Source organism: Arachis stenosperma, chromosome 3 (assembly GCF_014773155.1).
Source record: "Arachis stenosperma cultivar V10309 chromosome 3, arast.V10309.gnm1.PFL2, whole genome shotgun sequence".
Classification (NCBI taxonomy): Eukaryota; Viridiplantae; Streptophyta; class Magnoliopsida; order Fabales; family Fabaceae; genus Arachis; species Arachis stenosperma.
In genome coordinates this window covers 15854684-15874202 of record NC_080379.1, presented here as the reverse complement: position 1 = coordinate 15874202, position 19519 = coordinate 15854684, and the positions used below count along the sequence as shown (strand labels likewise).

Below are 19519 nucleotides of genomic sequence, written 5' to 3'. Positions count from 1 at the left end.
ATATATAATGGGCTACATCAATGTCCTACCCAATAAATTTAATTCATAATGAAATAAAATAAAATGAAGATTGAAATTAATTAAAAATGAGAAAAAAAGTAAATAATTGTAGTTGTAAAAAATTTGACTCTAAGTTGCGATTGCAATACTCTCATTACCTAAGAAATTATGAATTAACCATCAAATATATAGGAATGTTGTGTGTTTTTTTGGTTTCTCTTTCTGCCTCTCTTCCTCCCTCTTTTTCTTTCTTTCTTTTTTTTCCCTTTATGTGGCTTTCTTATATTCAAATGTTCAACATATTAATTGGTTATAAAACTCTATTCCTCGCTTAGTTGTCATTCTTCTAACTTTTAATAAAAAAGTATTTCAAAGCTAGCTTGATTAAAAGAAGGTTAAATTACACAGTTAGTCCCTACACTTTCAGTGAAATTACAAATTGGTCCCTACAGTTTAAAAGTTTGTAATTGGGTCCCTGAAGTAAATTAAAATTTGTAATTAGGTCCCTACCGTTCAAATTCCGTTTGATTTAACGGAATATTCTACAGCATATTCGCCCTTGAGCATGTGAGTTGCACATGTAGAAGCTTGACTGAGAAAATACTCGTTATTTCTTACTTCCAAATTTTTGTAATGACCAAAAACCCCACTGAGACCCTTCATTATCGTTACGCTTCATCTCCAGTAGAATTTCTCTCTGCTCAGGCTTCCCTTCCATTGTTGGAGTTGATCGTCGAGTGTGTGGTTCGGACTGTGTGGAGTTGCTTTATGGTTGACATTGTTGGCAGCTGAAGAGTGAAGTGTGCAAGAGAGCAACACTAAATCAGGTAAGGGTTCATAACCCCCAGTCCCTTCACAGGTGTGAGTTGAATGTTATGGTTTGATTTGGTTATTTTTTTTTTTCAGTGGATGCTAGAGTATCTAATGTAGTTAGGATTTCTCTGATGAATCTATTTTTTTATTTTTGTTGGTAGTGATGGGAGATTCTATGTTTACTCTCGATCTCTACCATGGTGGTCAGATGGTTAGCAGGAAAGGAGGAAAAGAATACCTTGGTGGGATGGTAGTGGAAGGGTTGCAGTTTGAGTTAGATGAGTGGTCGTTACAAGAAATTATTGCAGCGCTGAAAGAAGTTGGATACACAGGCAATGCTAAAATCTGGTGGAACGAACCTGGAGTTGCATTGAAGGATGGTCTTAGGGAGTTGAAGTCTGATGGAGATGCAATGAGAATGGGTAAGTATGTAGTGGAACAAGAGATTAAACACTGCCATGTGTATGCAGTTAGCGGATGTAGACAAGGAAATGGGGTTGAGATAACCTCAACTGATGAAGACTATATACCCTCTGATGGTGAGTACAGTGCTAATGATTTAGTTGAAGTAGAAGTGGTAAGTCAATCAGAGTCTTCAAGCGAAGATAACAGATTTGATGACAGTGCGGACGATGGTGATCATGAGGATCATTTTGGCTTTAATGTTGAAAAAGAAAACCAACAAGGTCAGCATCCAAATGCCTTCGGAGGTAACAGTGGCTCATTAGGAACAGATGCTAATAATGTTGATGTGGGAGTTGGTGTTGAAAATAACACAGGAGGGGTGACTGAAGATGGAGCAGAAATTGATGTTGGTGATATTTCTTCGGGTTATGATACAGAGTCATTGGACAGCTATGATGGAGATTCTGATGAGCCCGTAAGAAGAAAGAGGTATCCTAGATATAATGAAGCTGACATGAGTGTTGATTATGAGTTTCGGCTGGGGACTGAGTTTAAATCTATTGCTGAGTTTAAGGAGGCTATCAAGGAACATGCATTGTTGAATGGACGGGACATTAGATATGTCAAGAACGATCAGGTTAGATGCAGAGTCAAATGCAAGGGTTTAGGCGGAGAGTGTCCATGGATGGCATTTGCAAGTAAAGTAGAAAAATCTGGATGTGTTAGGCTGAAGACATTGAACAGTAAGCACACTTGTGGGAGGAACTACAGTGGCCGTCTTGCGTCCAGCAATTGGATTGCTAAAAAAATTACTAATAACATAAGTAGAGGAGAAGATATGAAGCTGGGGACTGTAATTCAAACTATTCAAGAAAAATACATGGCAAATATATCTGTGTGGAAAGCTTACTGGGCAAGAAGAAAGGCAAGGGAAGTGGTGCATGGGAAGGCAGTGTAGCAATATGGGATGATCAGAGACTATTGTGCAGAGGTCTTAAGAGCAAACCCAGGATCGACATTGAAGCTGAAGTTGGATAGACCCTCTCCAACAATCCTACCAAGGTTTGTACGAATGTACATGTGTCTTGATGCTGTGAAGAAAGGATTCCTGGCTGCTTGTAGGCCTATTATTGGACTTGATGGTTGCCATCTGAAGGGTGATCATGGACAACAATTGTTGGTTGCTGTGGGTAGAGATCCCAATGATAATTATTTTCCCCTAGCAGTTGCAGCAGTAGAGGCAGAGACTAAGGATTCATGGGCCTGGTTCTTGGACTTGCTACTTCATGACATTGGAGAGTTGACAAATAAGAAATGGGTCTTTATGTCAAACCAGCAAAAGGCAAGATATTAATTGTAGTTTTCTATGAACTTAGTTTTATTAATTTCTGTGAATTTTAATCTTACTTCAGCTGACCATTGACCACTTGGCAGGGGCTGCTTCAAGTATTTCATGAAATGCTTCCGGGAGTGGAGCAGCGGTTTTGCCTCCGACATCTCTATGCCAACTGTAAGAAGGCTTTTGGTGGGGGAACAGTTTTAAGGGACTTGATACTTTCTACTGCTAAGGCAACTTATGTGGAGGAGTGGAATAGAAAGATGGATCGTTTGAAAGAGGTAAATAAAGAGTGTTATGACAAGTTGGCAGCCCTGGATCCTAAGGTATGGACTAAATCTCACTTCACTCCATATGCCAAGAGTGATATGCTAATGAACAACATATCTGAGGCTTTTAATGGACGAATTATGGAAGCTCGTGACAAGCCCATTTTGACAATGTTTGAATGGATTAGATGTTATTGGATGGGGAGGTTTGCTGAGAAGAAGAAAAAGGGAGATAAGTTCATGGGAAAAATACTAAGCCTAGAAAGAGGTTAGACATCATATGTAGAAGGTCCATGGAATGGCAACCTAGGTGGGCTGGGGATTTAAAGTATGAGGTTTCACATAAAAATAGGATGATTCAAGAGAGGTTTGTGGTGGATTTACTGGCCGGTTCATGTAGTTGTAGGTTCTGGGGGTTGGCTGGCATGCCTTGTATGCATGCTTGTTCTGCAATATTCATGAAAGGAGACAACCCTGAGGACTACTGCAGTAACTATTACACACCAGCAGCATATATGGCATGCTATGGGACAACACTTAATCCAATTAATGGTGAAAATATGTGGCCAAAGGTCGAACTTGAGACAATTAGACCTCCAATCTTCAGAGTCAAGCCTGGAAGACCTAGGAGAGTAAGAATTAGAGAGCACGATGAGGATAGATCACAAACAAAACTAAGAAGGAGTGGAACATCAGTTACCTGCAACAACTATGGCCAATATGGACACAATAGGAGACATTGTCCCAATCCAGACATAACAGGTATCTGCCTTTATTTCTTGGCTTCCTCATAGTTTGGTAGTCTTGTACTCTATCACTAATCATGTGTGTTCTTCTCTTCAGGAAATAACCCTGGATCTGAAACTGCTGCTCCTTAGGGTAGTGCCCCTGCTCCTCATGGTAGTGCCCCTGCTCCTGCTACTGTTGCAACCTCCACCACTAGATCTGCTAGTGTTAGCCAAAGAGAAAGGGGAAGGGGACGTGGTAGAGGAGGATCCAGGCCTGGAAAATCTAGAGATGCTACTCCTTCTGCACCACCAGTGACTGCTCCGGCTCCACCACTGCCTCCACTAGTGAATGCACTAGATCCACCACTACCTCCACCAGTGACTGCACCAGCTCCACCACTGCCTCCACCAGTGACTGCACCAGCTCCACCATTACCTCCACCAGACCCAACAACTTTCACAGCTCCACCAGTGCCTCTTCCAGCAGATCCACCACAACCTGCACCAGCTCCAACAAGGTCCACAGCTCCACCACTGCCTAAGACAAAAAATTTTAGTGTGAGGCGCAGTGGGAGACTTAAGATAGGTGTGAGGAAGGCAAAATCTGGACCAACTGAAACCGTAGACCTCACAGAAGATTAGTTTTTTTAAGTAATTAGGACTTGGTGGTATTTTTTTTTGGCTGTGACTGTGAACTTTATTGTATCCTATGTCCATGTACTGTCAGTGGATTATGAACCACTTTTGTTTTGTTTTGTTGCTTTTGTTATATTGGGCATGTGGCTAGCTGTTTTGGAGGGACCACATTGACTATTAATTAATATGAATGTTAACTACTTTACTCTATATTATGTCTACTAGAGCTTTCTGCTATGGGACCAAATGAATGCAAATAATTTTTCAGATTCACTTGTCATTGATAAAAAATAGATGATTACATTCAACACTAAACACTATTCAAATGCACTGCAAGCACAATTTTTCTCCTATCTCATCAAACTTAGTTAAACCAATACACTGCAAATATTACAACCAACACACTGCAGATACACTTTTTCTCCTATCTCATCAAACTTAGTTAAACCAATACACTGCAAATATTACAACCAACACACAACTCAATATCATCTTCTGCAATTGTTTCTGCTTCTTCATGTCACTCTCTACTCTGCCATTTTGTTGTTGTAGCAATGTAAAATCAGAACGCAATCTTCCTAGACTTGCTTCCATGCGTCCTATCTCTATATGTAATCTATCTATCTTTCTTTCTTGTGCCTTTAGTAGTGCAGCATTCATAGATTCATCCAACCTTATAAAATCTCCACCATGCTTTGAGCATCCCTCCGTTTGAGATCTGTGTTGGGTGCATTGAGATTGAGCCGCAGCCATGTCTTCTTCATCAATCCATTCAAAAAACTTGCATCTTCTAGTGGGACAGGATATAAATCTTCTATTTGGGTTCATCACAGTACTGGAGGTTCGGAGTTTTAGCAGATCTCCACAAAAGCAGTGAGTCCTTCTCCCCTTTCCCATCACCTCTTCCTCTCTATCAATCCACTCAAAAAAAAATTACACTTTGGTAATTTACAACAAGCAACAAATCTCCTACCTGGGCTGTTCATTGACGACGACGAGAGCACCACCATCTCTTCCCCACAGAAGCATCGATATCTTCTCTTGTTCATACTCCTAGATGTTGAGCTTCCTTCGGACAACTGGGTTGACTCCATCACAGCTCGAAGAAACCCTTCTTCACCCCTAACAAAGGGATACAGATACTGGAGGAACGCTGTGAGAGATCGTCATCTTCTCTTTCACTCTGACTCTTAAGAACGTTATGAGATAAGGGCATTCTGGTAAAATAACAACATTTAACGTCTCTATTCACGCTAAACGTTAGTGGGGACCCAATTACAAATTTTAATTTACTTCAGGGACCCAATTACAAACTTTTAAACTGTAGGGACCAATTTGCAATTTCACTGAAAGTGTAGGGACTAACTGTGTAATTTAACCTTAAAAGAATGATGGGATTCTTGATGGATAATAAAGTGTGATATCTCACTTTTAATTTTATAAGTGGGACCACAATTAAATAAAAGAGAGAGCAATGAATGGTAAGATTGAGCATTGGACACGATCCAGTTTTTTTTCCACTGGAGAGAATCCATTTCCAAAATATCATGGGGAGTAAGTATGTGCTACTCCTTTAATTTTCAGTTTTTTTTTTAATGCTTTTTTATACCTAAAAATAAGAAGAAAATAATATAATAAAAGTGAATAAAATAAAACAAAAAGCAAGTGCTTTATTAAAAATTCTTTAAATCTAAAAGAATTATTCATTATAAACATGATAAAAATTAATTTATTTAAGAGTTATCACTTGAGCATGCAGTAACCATGGACAAATTTGCAAGAAAACTGAATTACCTGCCATCAAAGTCGACTTCACTCAAACAAGCTTTCAATTTATTCATGTTTACGGTAGAAATCTTGGTGGTCAAAGAAAAAGAGGTGGCATATTACAAAGAGGAAGATCCTCCAATTTTTCTTGCCCTCAGAGTTAGGTTTGTGCTCGCTTTATTTCCATCGATTTACTCAGAAGTTTAGCTTTGCTCTTTTACCTTTTACCTTTCATGATCCAAGAGATTTTTTGGCTAAGTAAAATACAAAAAAAGGACCATAAAAAATTATGATACTAATAAATTTGATCATGAAAAAATTAAAATTAACTTGTGATAAAAAAAAATTTCTATAAATATTTTTTATTAAAGTAATAAAATAATTAATTAGCATGAGAATAGAATAGCACGCGGCGCAGAGGAATAATATAAGGATTGCTTTAATTTCATGCATGGTGGGACATATATTAATAGCACTCACATGGAGCTGCTTAATCTCTCTTCTGGGTGTGAATGAATGAATGTGAATCTGTCAATATAATTATATATGTTTATATTCCTTAGCTTCCATTACAAACAACAATAACATATATATACTTATTAAATAAATTCACACTCTGTAAACCCTAATTATTGCAATAATAATAACATGAAGGAAATTGTCACGCGAACAAGTTTAGTTTATACGGTCAAAAATAAAAAAATCTCTCTCTGACTTAGAACTATACTACTACTTTTGATACCTTGGAATCCACAACTTAATGATCAGCGGTTCCTCCATTTCTATGGCTGGTTATTACTTTTCTTTATTTAGGTTGTTGCAGCCACCTGGAACATGATTCATGAGTGTGTTGGTGCTTTAAAGAGAAGAACACCATGTAACTTCACTTCACAACAACTAATACCATATATATAATTCAAAAACTAAATCAATAAACTCTTATCTCTATCTCTATCTCTGCAATGCTTCTTCTCTCTTGCACATATATATACACTACTCTCATCTCTAGCTAGCTTATATAGTTCAATTGTCATTCATATTTTTAGAGCTATCCATATATCTCCATTCAATGCTTCTGTTGTCTTCTATGCCGAAAATCTCTATGTCATCTTTTCTGTATTATACTTATGACTCTTAGTATACTATAACTACTAAACCATATGTGTGGTCTTAGCTTCTTCTTTATATGTTTTTAGAGATAACTAATTTTGTCGCACCTGATTCATTGTTTTCATATATTGTTGCCTTAATTTACCAGGCCTAGTAATAAGATTTCATGTTTTCTGAACCAACTACCATATATATCTTAATTTCTTCAAATAATTACATGCATAATATATACACATACATTTCTACTCTGATATTATTGCCATTTAATAATTTTATTTGTTAAAATTCAAGATTTTTACAAATATTAAAGAGCAGGTAAATAATAAGAGATACGAATAACGTAAATAACGAGCTGTATTTTAAATTTAATAATTATTTAAAATAAGAATATATTTAATTAATTTAAAATTTAATTTTTAAAATTAAAATTTATTTTTTTAACTTATTATTTAAATTATTAAAAAAAAAACAATGTTTTCTGTACTTCTTCAAACCCTAAATATCATGACTCTAATAATTTCTTTTCGATGATATATTGGCAATTGGAATAACTATAAAGCTAACTTCTTATATAATATAATATATAAAAACCAATTTCAAGCTTAGGCTATACATATAATATCTTCGATATTGCTTGCCTTCTAAATCAAACCTCAAAGATTTAATTGAAGGCACATGCGAGACTTGGCAGCAAAGAATAAGTGTGGTACCGAGCTCCCTCTCATTATCTTGTCTGATCTATCTAAAATATAATTCACTGTCGTTTATTATTATTATTATTTTGCTTCATCATCAAATATTAGCACACAAGGCATATTGATAAGGATCTTAGGTCCCTAATGTGGGGACAATGCAACATTCTACGGTTTAGATATGTGATTCTTCAATTCCAACTTTTTGAGAATATATATAATAATCATACTGAATATATATTAAAATTAATCACCTAAATTAGTTACGAATGTAAAAAAATATTAAAATATAAAATATATATTAAAAATAAAATAAATTACATATGTATCTATTATATACAAATAAATAAACTAATTTTATTATTTTAGTGATTATTTTTTATGTGTAAATAATACTTTTTATATATATTATATAATTAAGGTCTCGTTAACCTTTTGTCTTAATTAGCATATAAGATCTTGAGTCTCGATGCTCGAGAGCTGAGGGACCATCTATCAATCATCATTATACTTTTTAATCTTTGTTTCCAAGGAAAGGAACCATGCGACAAATATGCGGCTATATATATGATAGTGAAGATCAAGAGTAATTATGGATTCAAATATTATTAATCAAGGTTAATTAACATTTTCATCTCCTGGCCTTTTTATTTAATATATAATAATCCTTAGCCCAAAGATAATATTTTAATTATTCTACCACTTCCGAAGAAAGCCAAACCATATTCAATGAAGAAACAATAAGTTATATATTATTAAACACAGGTTTTACTAATATGGTGTAACTCAATTTGACAATAGTTTAGGTTGGTGGATAGATAATAAGAGTTTAAGGACGAATTGAAAATCTTTAACAATGAATATGCGTTAAATAAATTGGATTAGTCAGTCTCTTGTATAGGATGAAATGTTAAATATTATTAGAGATATAATTATTTAGGTATTTTTTATTAATTTAATTTTTTAGAAAAAATAATTTTATAATATAATATCAAAATTTTGATAACTAAAAAATTTTGATTTAATATTTGTTGACTCAAAAAAAAAAAAACTTTTACTATGAAAAAAATATATAAAATTTGCGTAAATTTAAAAAAAATCTTATATAAAAGATATATATCTCTTCTTATCAACAAAAAAATTTGTAAAAGAAGTAGTTTTATTACAACTATAAAAAGTTAATTTGCAACAAACAAAGAATACATAGAACAATTTATTTCTCTTAATTGTAACATACAAACACAAATACGATGCAAACTCAGGTCAACAGTAATCAAATAAAAACAGCAGGTGTTGCTGTTTGAGTAGTTTTGACTTAGCACAATGATAAAAACAAATTTAAGTAGTGCCCATCATAATAATCCGTAGCAAACAATACAACTTAATTCAAACCCCGCAAATTAAAACTAAGTAAGGTGAATATATGTCTTGTTACTAACTATTTAACTGTCCTAATAATTAAAAATGGTGGAGGCATCAGAATGAAGCTAATAGTTAAATTCATGCATGCCCTCCATCCCATTATATATTAGCAGGTTTATATATGTACATGAATTTAAAGAGTAGTTGCAGTTGAAGATTTAATTGTATCTAATATATATGTAAAATAATGTAATTAGTAAGTACCCAAAATGAGGAATTTATAATATGGTGGAATCCATGATGCTATTTCCACAAATCAATTGGGCAGGTGAGGGAGTTTGATGTTGATGCAGGATCATTGTGAGGCACCATAACAATTTCCTGTGTGAGATCTTGTACAATACTATTAGAGGATGCATGATTATCATCTTGACTAAGTTGTGAAGCAACAAACTTGTCAAGAACTCTCCAATCAAGAACTCCTACTTCTTGTTGTTCATTATTGAAGAATGACTGAAAACTAGGGACTTGTTCTCCTCCTCCAATTGGTGGTGGCATGATGAGTTGTTCAGAAATGGAGGAAGGTGCAGCAGCAGATTGTTGATGAGACTCTAAGAGTGGAAGCTGAAGGAAGGGGTATGATGATGATGGGTGATGAAGCTCTTTCTTGATGAGAGGATATGGTGGTAGCTGCATCAAATTGGAATGGTTATTATTGGTGGATTGATGAAGAAGAATAGAGGATTGTTGCTTTGTTGGTGATTCCATCATCATGAATTCTTGCTCATCGTACCAACAAGAAGAATTAGGAGACTCATCATGCTCTCTCATCATCACTTTACGCATCGTTGTTACTCTCTTCTTGAATACTCTACACACCACCCATCCTTCTTCCTGCATCCATGCATGCATGCATTCATGTGTATATGTATGTATGCAAATTAAATATTTGTATGACCAAAAAATATAGAGTTAAACTTGCCTGTGGTGCGGCATTTTCATCGGTTTCAAGGCGATATTCGTGCATAATCCAATCCGATTTTTGTCCATTAGGAGCTCTTCCTTTATAAAAGACTAATGTCTTCCTCATCCCTATGAGATCATGCTTTGAATATATAGCTTTGTCTCTTCCCGTTGCTTTCCAAAACCCAGCTGCTGTTGCCCTATTTGTTCTTGTTCCTGTTGGATACTTCTTATCCTTGTGGCTAAAGAAGTACCATTCATTCTCCTCTTCTCTTCCTATCCTGCATATCTCTTCAAAATTTGAACAACTTATTCATTAATTAACAATATATATGTTCCCATCCTCACAATACAACATATAGTATATGCATGCATGTGTATTATACCTTGAAGGTCCCATGGCTCAATTTTGTATAGATCCACATCTTTGATTACATCAAGCTCAATCTTCCTTGAACTAACCTTCTTCCTAAGGTAGTAATCAACAAGTTCTTCATCCGTGGGGTGGAATCTAAAACCCGGGGGAACATGACAAAAACTATTCATATTCTCCATGCAATTTTTCACTCCTGCACAAAATTTATAGTAAGATACTTCCATCCCTTAATGCATTGTGGCTTGCCCAATTTATTAGTGACAATGCAAGAACACCTTTATAATAAGGTGAAAACTCACTTAACTTCAACTTGAAGTTGATACATGAGAGCCGTTAGATGAAAATTTAGTCAAATTAGTCAAATCATTTAACGGCTCTCAGGTATTAACTTCACGTGAAGTCGATTGAGTTTCCACCTTATAATAATTTCTCTACAAGTTACTTTTATCCTCCTTGCTTTTTCAATCCCTAACTATTTCATAATAAGGCGAATTTGGACATTTTCCAAATATTCACAGAGTAGCGTCTTTTAAGCGATAAACTTACACCATCTAATATTTACTTTTGATTATATCAACAAGTGCCAACAATAATGAAAAACAATACCAAATTAATTACACCTCCTACAGTATGTAGTAGTATAATGACGACATAATTAATCCAATTATAAGCACAAACAACAATGCTTAATTAACCTAATTTCTGATATTGGAAGACGGAAATATAACAAATTATATTGTATAAAAAAGTGTCTCATCAAAATGTGCACATGTGGCCTATAACATATAAGAACCATGGAAGTGAAAAATGTTGTAAAAGAAGAACAAGAATTGATATCCAATATGGTTTGTCGTTATAAAGTGTAGATGGAGAAAAAAGCAAGACCATGATGATATGATTATGCGTGTGAAAATGTTCACATAGTCAACACACATGTGATAATGGACATGCACACACACAATACTAACTAAGTATGTTACTAGATCAACATATATATACACAGAATATAGTGCGTGTCACTCATTGTGATTCCCACTGATTTATGTGACCCATGCTTCTAAAGAATAAAGTTCATGAACCTTCTTATTATGTGTCACAGTATGTTTAGCCTAATAAGACACAACATCCGAGATCATCAACCATTCAAAATATGAATATGGAAATCAAATCTGCCCTTTAGTTTTTTTAATTAATTTTGATCACTTTTAAGTATTGCTTGTTTTTAACATCTCCAAATTAATCTAAAGAAAAGTTTCAATACCTCCATCTTATAGAACAAACTGCACATAATAATGATTTAAGGTATTATTAATTAGTCAGTATTTTAAGAGAGTACTAATTACGAAGCCAAGGTTACTAAAATTAAATATTTGAAATAAAATAAAGAATCAAAATATCAAAAGATATGCTACTTTCTGTGATTGAAAATGTTAATAATTACTTTAAGAACATTGGTTGTTAACAAAATTCATAAATAAGCATGCTCTATTTAATTAGTGCCACAATACATGTCATACAAATATTAGAGACTCTGTATATTTAATTTATAACTCAAGATATGATGAATGTGTGAAAAAGAAAAACTAAAAAAAGTAATGAAATGAGAGAAAGTGTATGAGAGCTCACAGAAACAAGTGTTAGGTTGCGTGGCAGAAATCGATAATCTTGCTCCGGAAATGGTGAGTTTGAGTTTGAGTTTGAGAATGAGATGAAAAGATAGTAGCAAAGACAATAAGTCCGTCGGGCCGGGAATGGAAAGCGTTTCAGATCCCGAGGAGAAAGAAAACACAAGAAGTGAAGAAGGCACAGAAAGCAAGGTGTGATGAGGAATAAAATAGAAACCCTAATGAGTGGATGCAGTTTGGTTGTGTTGGTTATGTGGCAAAGAATAAGAATATGTCACTGAATTGGTGCAAAAGTTTTGAAGAGAACTAACGCCGAGATTAAAGATGGCAGATAGAGCCAAATGGTTGGATCTCTCAGCTGCCACCTCTACCACCATCACCTAACCATAAACCAACAGAGGACAATGCCAGATTTTGCTCTCCCTCTCTCTCACTCAATAAGCTAAATCCATATCTGTCTTGTGTAGAAGCTTGAGAGACAGAGAGAGAGAGAGAGGAAGTTAAAGGGTTGAATGTGAGAGGAACTAACTAAGAGGACAGACACATGAAGAATCTTAAAGGGATTTCAGGAGTTACTAAAATTAACAATTTTTTTTAAAGGATATTATTTATATATCAAAATTTGCTTATTATTTATATATACATTAATTTTTTATAATATATATTTTATATTAATAACGGATTTTAGTATGATGTATATATAATATGATTATATTTTTTATATCGATTTAAAATTATTTTTGTTAGTCAAATATTAATTAATTAAAAACAATAAATTTTATTAGTTACATATCATTGCTCTTTGTAATATATATAATATTATCATCTATTGGAACTTCTAAATTTATTGTATTAATTCTTTTGTTAATATATAATATACTATTTGCTATTGCAATTATTTATAATAAGCTATAAAATTTTAGGAGAACTATTACTACAATAACTAGTTTATATAGTGAAAGAGTTTGAAATTTTATAAGATTTTTTTTTATCCTTAGCTTGATATAAAACTCTTTTTTAGATGTTAATCCCACAATACTCATAACATAATATTCTTTTTAAGAGCCAGTATATATTTCAACGATTCTATTTTGTGATACTTCATTTGGCCTTTTGCTAATTTGAACTCTATGCAAATTGTCCTTTTTAATTGGTTAGTTCTCAATGTTACAAGACCTTAAGAAAAATATTATCATTACAAAAGTTAATTGTAAAACTCTTTTTCAAGTGTTGCCTTCGAGATGAAATCTTTTCTAAATATTAGCCCCACGAAATTCATAACATTGCTCAATTTAATTTATTGGTAGAATTTTTTTTCTATTCTTAAAAATGAGAGTAAAGAAATGTCTAAAAAGGGTGTGTATGTTGGTGGTGACGTAATGGAACAGCCAACGCCCTAAAAGAAAAAGGAAAAGTTACTACGCTAACGCTATGTATGAGGCATGGTGGCCCCTGTTTGGCCCCATTCCAATTCTTAGTCCCTACCATTTTTCACCATCTATCCCCTTCTTACTTGCTAGCTAGTACTGTAATTGATGAATCAAATTTTGTGATCATCAATCATGAAGTGACACTATAGATGTTCTATTGGGACACTGGACATACATGTGCCAAATCTTGATAAGCTCCTTCTTCTCTCTTATTCTTGTCCCTTTCTAATTAATTCTCTGAGATTCATAAGCTAAGTGATGGTTGTTCAGCTTATTATTAAGCTAATGATACAATCCTTGCAGGCTTTGTATCTGTGTGTTAATGTAAAAAATTCTGATCATCTTAACCAACCTAGCTAATTAGACCACATATATTTAGACACCTATAATTCTATAGTAGTTGTTTGTTCACTATACAGCACTAATGACAATAATGTAGCTCTAATAATCATCAAAGGGTAGTAAAAGTGCAAGGCAAAAGTACGTATGTATGTCCTCAATGTTAATTATTTCATTTGTCTTGAGGGATACAAAAGAAACAAGATAAATAAACTTATATTATATATATATATTTGAAACTTTAACTTGTTGCCTATGATTAAATAGTTGACGGAATAAACATTAAAAAAATAATCAATGTCATAGAGATTCAAGTATGTTTTTATGTTGATTGTCAAAAACTTTACACAATCTTCCTCTTTTATCTGAATTTAAAACTGGTTATATACGTGTAACATACGTGAAGTTTTAAAAAAAAATCAATGTAAAAGAATATTTTAGCAAAAAACGTTTAAATATATTTTGATAATTATTAATTATCATAAAAAGCCTATAATATTATTGACGGTCAATGATAATTATTTTAAAAAATATTCAAAGATATATTTAACAGTCACTTAATTATATATAAAAAAAGGTGTATAGTCATGATCTCCACCTAAGCTCTAGGTATATAACCGATCATAATTAGTTAGAAATGAAATCATTCTTAATCACTCTTTACGGGAAAATAAACTATAACATTAAATAGGGTTACAATTGAGAAGCTTTGGAGAAGATTACAAATATACATTGTTATTAACCACTTGTTCACCTTTATTTAGATAAAAAAAAATTTTAAAAACTTAATTAGTCTATATATTTATCCAATCCCAAGATACTGTAGTTGTTTATTTATGGCATGATTTATATCTTTAACAAATTTGTATTATTAACATAATTTTGTTGTGCAGCATGAACAATGCTGTAGAGAGTCATAATTGAAGGCATATATATATTTGCACGTCTCGCTGTCACAGAGTGCGGTGAACTCATTACGGAACTCAGGCTCCGTCCCAACACCACAAAATTTATTCCGTCCTGTTTTCACACTTCACACTTCACACTTCACATGTACTCTAATTCATCAATATCTTATATATTATTAAAAAAATTAAAAATGCACTGCTCTTTAATTTATTTAGACACTGGTTTTTTGCATTGCTCTTTTTTTTTTACCAACACAACCAGAATTTATAATAGTTTAATGCGAAGTTTAATTCATAACTATTGACGAATTAAACGTCTCTATTAATTTTTTTCTAAAGTTAGGAGATTCAAACTCGCAACTTTTAGGTGAATATGAGAAAATTATGTCATTTGAGCTATAGCTCGTTGACAAATGTCTCTAAATTTATTTTTTTATTTATTAGAAGTGTATGATCTGCGCATAAGCCGTAGCAAGACGGAATATATGGAATGTAAGTTCAGTCTGAGAAGGGAAAACCCCAATATAGAGGTGAAGATTGGAGAAAACATCCTACGAAAAGTTAAAAGTTTTAAGTATCTTGGGTGCATCATACAGGATAATGGAGAGATTGAACATGATATAAATCATAGGATCCAAGCAGGTTGGTCAAAATGGCGGAGTACATCTGGTTTTATATGCGACAAAAAAGTGCCTCTAAAACTTAAAGGTAAATTCTATCGCACCGCTATAAGACCGGCTATGTTGTATGGTACGGAGTGTTGGGCGGCTAAAGGGGAGCACGAACATAAGCTGAGTGTGGCAGAGATGAAGATGTTGAGATGGATGAGTGGTCATACGCGATTGGATAAAATAAGGAATGAAGATATAAGGGAGAGAGTTGGAGTAGCACCCATTGTGGAAAAGATGGTTGAATCACGTCTCAGGTGGTTTGGACATGTGAGAAGAAGACCAATAGAACATCCAGTCAGGAGGGTGGATGAGATGGAAGATGGTCAAAGGGCGAAAGGCAGAGGAAGACCTAAGAAGACTATCTATGAAGTGGTCAAACGAGATCTATATGTAAACGGTCTCTCTATAAACATGATACATGACAGAGTACAATGGCGTCGTTTGATTTATGTAGCCGACCCCATTTAGTGGGATAAGGCTTTGTTGTTGTTGTAATATATGTATAAATATATAATAATATGAAATTTGTTAAAATGATAAAATACTTTATATTATAATTTAAAAAAGTAGTCTGCATTACCTAATTCCTCTCCCGTTCCCGTTATATATACAAATGCCGTAACTTTTACCCCTATAAATGAAAAACAAAAAGTATTTTAATGATTGTAGTACCAAACTTGTATTATTAAGCTCCTAACTCCTAAACTTTTAGTAACTTTCTAAAAGTTTTTAGGGATTAGATATTTTCATACTTTTTATTAGTACCAAATAATTATAATACAGACAGTGTAAATGAGCTCGAAATATATACCCTTTACAAAATTTAATAGAATATAGCTGGGCCCAGTTCAGAAGCCATTTACTGACAGGCTAAGCTTTTGAAGCTAGCCGGCTAGAATGAAACTGCAGTAAGCCAGTAGCCACTAAGACACTGCTAATGTGGGACCCAATTGCTGAGAAGTGTATGTAGCGGCTCGCTGTCCGGCGTGGGCTACCCAACATCATTAGAATTGCAAGTTGGGCTCAGTTTTGTGGGAGCCCACTCATCTTGGTGGGCCCTTAGTGTGGTCCGTCTTCTCCTACTTGTTTGGAAATTAGGTTATTTATCATCCTCCTTCCACCTTCCACACACCTTGCTCTATTTTTTTTTCTCTTTTTTTGTTTTTCAACAACACGTGCAATATATTGTCGGAGTTGGGCACGGGCAGCTCCTAATAATTATAATTACAAGCTTATTACTCACAACCTAATTGTTAAGGCAAGTGTTTTCCATTTTTTCCTCCTTTAATAACCAAATTATTCTTGCGTTTTCTTTGTGGCAAGAAAATAGTTAGTTGTAGGACAATATAAATGTGTCAAATTTAAAGTACTAGACATGCAATGATGCAATGATACTTGCGAAATATGGTTTGTAGAAGAGGCTTCAATTTTGTGGAGAAAAGTAGGCTGGGCTATATAACGGGGTACTTTTCGAAGTATGAATCGGATATTATTTGCAGCTACATTATTCTATATAATATAATATGTGAATCTCGCTACATGTATATTCTTTGGAGCAATGGGGACAATAACTTTTGTGATTGTTAGCCATCAATTAGTTATCAATGATGATTTGATAGTATGAGATTGGTGTGAAATTTTATCCAATGACTTACCTTTCTCTACTGATTATATGCTAGCCAAAATTCAATAAAATTGCTGGCTCCCTAGACTTTCCTTATTCTTTGAACATATTTTTATAATTCACCATTGATATTTATTTTCATGTTTTCTTGATTAATCCACTAGTTATTTATCCGATTTTTTATTTAAATCAAATAAATATAACATTTATGAAAATGAATAAACGTGAGATAATTGCGAAAATGTATTCTGAGATACATCTCGGATGTTGAGAGTGTAACCACACCATGGATGTATCTCGAACACTGTGTTATGGTCACTGGTGAATCACATTATGAGTACATCCGTAATATATACACATACTATACTGATGTAACTCACCATGACCCATCACAATGCACGAGGTCACAACATTCAAGATACTTCTATAGTGTAGTTATTCCCTCATCCACTACCAGAAACACGGTCATTAGCAACAGAAAGATATTTACGAACAAAAAATAGTGATAAATTTATATGATCGTGTTAATCGATTGCAACGTCTTATATTTTTGTGGTCAAATTTTGTATAATTTTTGGACGATTTTATTTATTTGTGGCTAATTTGAGATAAGTTATCTCGTTAAATTAGAATGTCAATTAATTTTATATTATATACATTTAATTATATATTACTATGTTAATAAAAATAATGAATTTTTTTTATAAATATCCTATAAATGGTATTAGAAAATGATGTGATAGAATAATTTTGTAAAATTATTTAAACTTATATAAAAAATAAAGACAAATACTAATACATTTTAGAGAAAATAAAATGTATAATATTTTTTAAATTGTAAAGTGTAAATTTTAAATTTTAAAATTTAAATTCTAAATAAATAATATTATATGTTCAAGTATTTTTGTTAACTAAGTTTAATTAAATTGGTTTAACATCAACAAAAATTAATTATAGGTAATATTACTCCAAGTTTTATTGTTTAACTTGATTGGATTTGGTTCATAAAAAAATTTAAATGTGTAGCATTATTCATTTTAAACCCTATATCTTAAATTTTAAATTTTAAATTTATTGTAAATTTTAAATTCGAGTAATTAATATAAAAAATAATGAATAAAAAGTTAAAATTTATTTAATTAATAAAAAATAAAATATTTTTTATTTAATAAAAGCATTTAAAAATGAACTACATTAAATAAAAAATATTAAAAGATCATAAAAATTGATTATTTTTTTGGTCATTATTTAACTATTAACTCAATTTATTTAGTTTAATAATCTAACAATAAATTTTTAAATAATAATGATTAATTAATAACAAAAAATAATATATTTTAATAATTTTTTAACACTTATGAAACTAAATTATATATATAAATTTAATGGAGATAAATAATGCGAAAAGGTTGAAAGATGAGTTGACCTTAGAAAGTGGGATTGATAAATGATGAATGATGAATGGTGAGTGATGTGGCAATGAAAGCAATGGGGATGCGGATTCTATAATACAAAAGGGGCCCCACTGCTGATATCCCCATATCTCATTCCCATCATGGATGTTCTTCTCTTACTCCATTCCCTTCCCCAGTTCTCTTTCTATTGCTCTTCCTTCTCCTATACACCTTTTATTCCTTCCCAAAAGACAATCTTGCCCTTCAATATTTGAGATTTTCATAAATAGGGATATCTGAGCGAAAGAGTATATATAATGTAACACCTACAATGAGTATGGAATAATGTTCTAGCTGTATTGTGAGTATGAATACAGGTATGGCATGTGTGTTGTCAAAATGTGGTATGTAATCATTTTTTGTACAGAAAACTAATGAATGGATGAATGGACATTCTATCCACTTTTACTTTATTCTCCATTCAAAATTAGCCACCGCTGAATTAAGCAAGTACTCAACAAAATTTAAATAAGAATTTCAGATCACGCCAATTTATTCAAACATGTATCGTTTTCTAGCTTGGTCGGTATTATAATTAGGAAATTCTAGCAGTCAAAACTTTTAACTTGAAATTAGATAATCAATTAATGTTGAAAATATTGGTTACTTCACATTTTTCTTATAATTATTGATTTTTTAAATCTAATGTGAAGAGAGAGATCAGACATCTCGTTCATGTATGAGATATTGGTAAATCCGATTCGAGTGGCTAAAAACTCACCATAATTACACTACTAATTAACACTAGGTAATCGAGTTGAAGGTTAGATTATAGGTTAGTTAATTAGTTGGATAGCTAGTTAAAGAAGTGTACATATATGAATAGAAAGTTGGCAATTAGAGATTTAGAGTTTAGTTACTAGGCTGTAATTATATTCCAACTAGTCATGGTTGCACAATTTTCTTTTCTATTCTTTTTATTGTAGATTCTGTATCACCATTTTTCAAAGATACCAACAAAATCTCAAAATTGGCATCAAGTTTTGCAATAAATATTGAGCAATGTTAGGG

At 32.9% G+C, this 19519-nt stretch overlaps 4 protein-coding genes across 4 annotated transcripts; 2 read left to right on the top strand and 2 right to left on the bottom strand.

Moving 5' to 3' along the window:
- Window positions 1-976: 976 nt before the first annotated feature.
- Window positions 977-2176, top strand: LOC130965567 (uncharacterized). The gene has a single exon (XM_057890335.1). The coding sequence runs from the start codon at window positions 977-979 to the stop codon at window positions 2174-2176; it is 1200 nt and encodes a 399-aa protein (XP_057746318.1).
- A 940-nt stretch (window positions 2177-3116) lies between these two features.
- Window positions 3117-3701, top strand: LOC130965565 (uncharacterized). The gene is made up of 2 exons (XM_057890333.1): window positions 3117-3585; window positions 3667-3701. The coding sequence occupies exons 1-2, from the start codon at window positions 3117-3119 to the stop codon at window positions 3699-3701; spliced, it is 504 nt and encodes a 167-aa protein (XP_057746316.1).
- Window positions 3702-9083: 5382 nt separating this feature from the next.
- LOC130970360 (NAC domain-containing protein 7-like) lies at window positions 9084-9985 on the bottom strand. The gene has a single exon (XM_057896427.1). The coding sequence runs from the start codon at window positions 9962-9964 to the stop codon at window positions 9422-9424; it is 543 nt and encodes a 180-aa protein (XP_057752410.1). The 5' UTR covers window positions 9965-9985; the 3' UTR covers window positions 9084-9421.
- Window positions 9986-9989: 4 nt separating this feature from the next.
- Window positions 9990-12552, bottom strand: LOC130965564 (NAC domain-containing protein 7-like). Its single transcript, XM_057890332.1, has 4 exons — window positions 12084-12552; window positions 10468-10650; window positions 10097-10372; window positions 9990-10012 (listed from the first exon to the last, which is right to left on the bottom strand). Exons 2-4 carry the CDS (start codon window positions 10634-10636, stop codon window positions 9990-9992), a joined length of 468 nt encoding a protein of 155 aa, XP_057746315.1. The 5' UTR covers window positions 10637-10650; window positions 12084-12552.
- Window positions 12553-19519: the final 6967 nt, after the last annotated feature.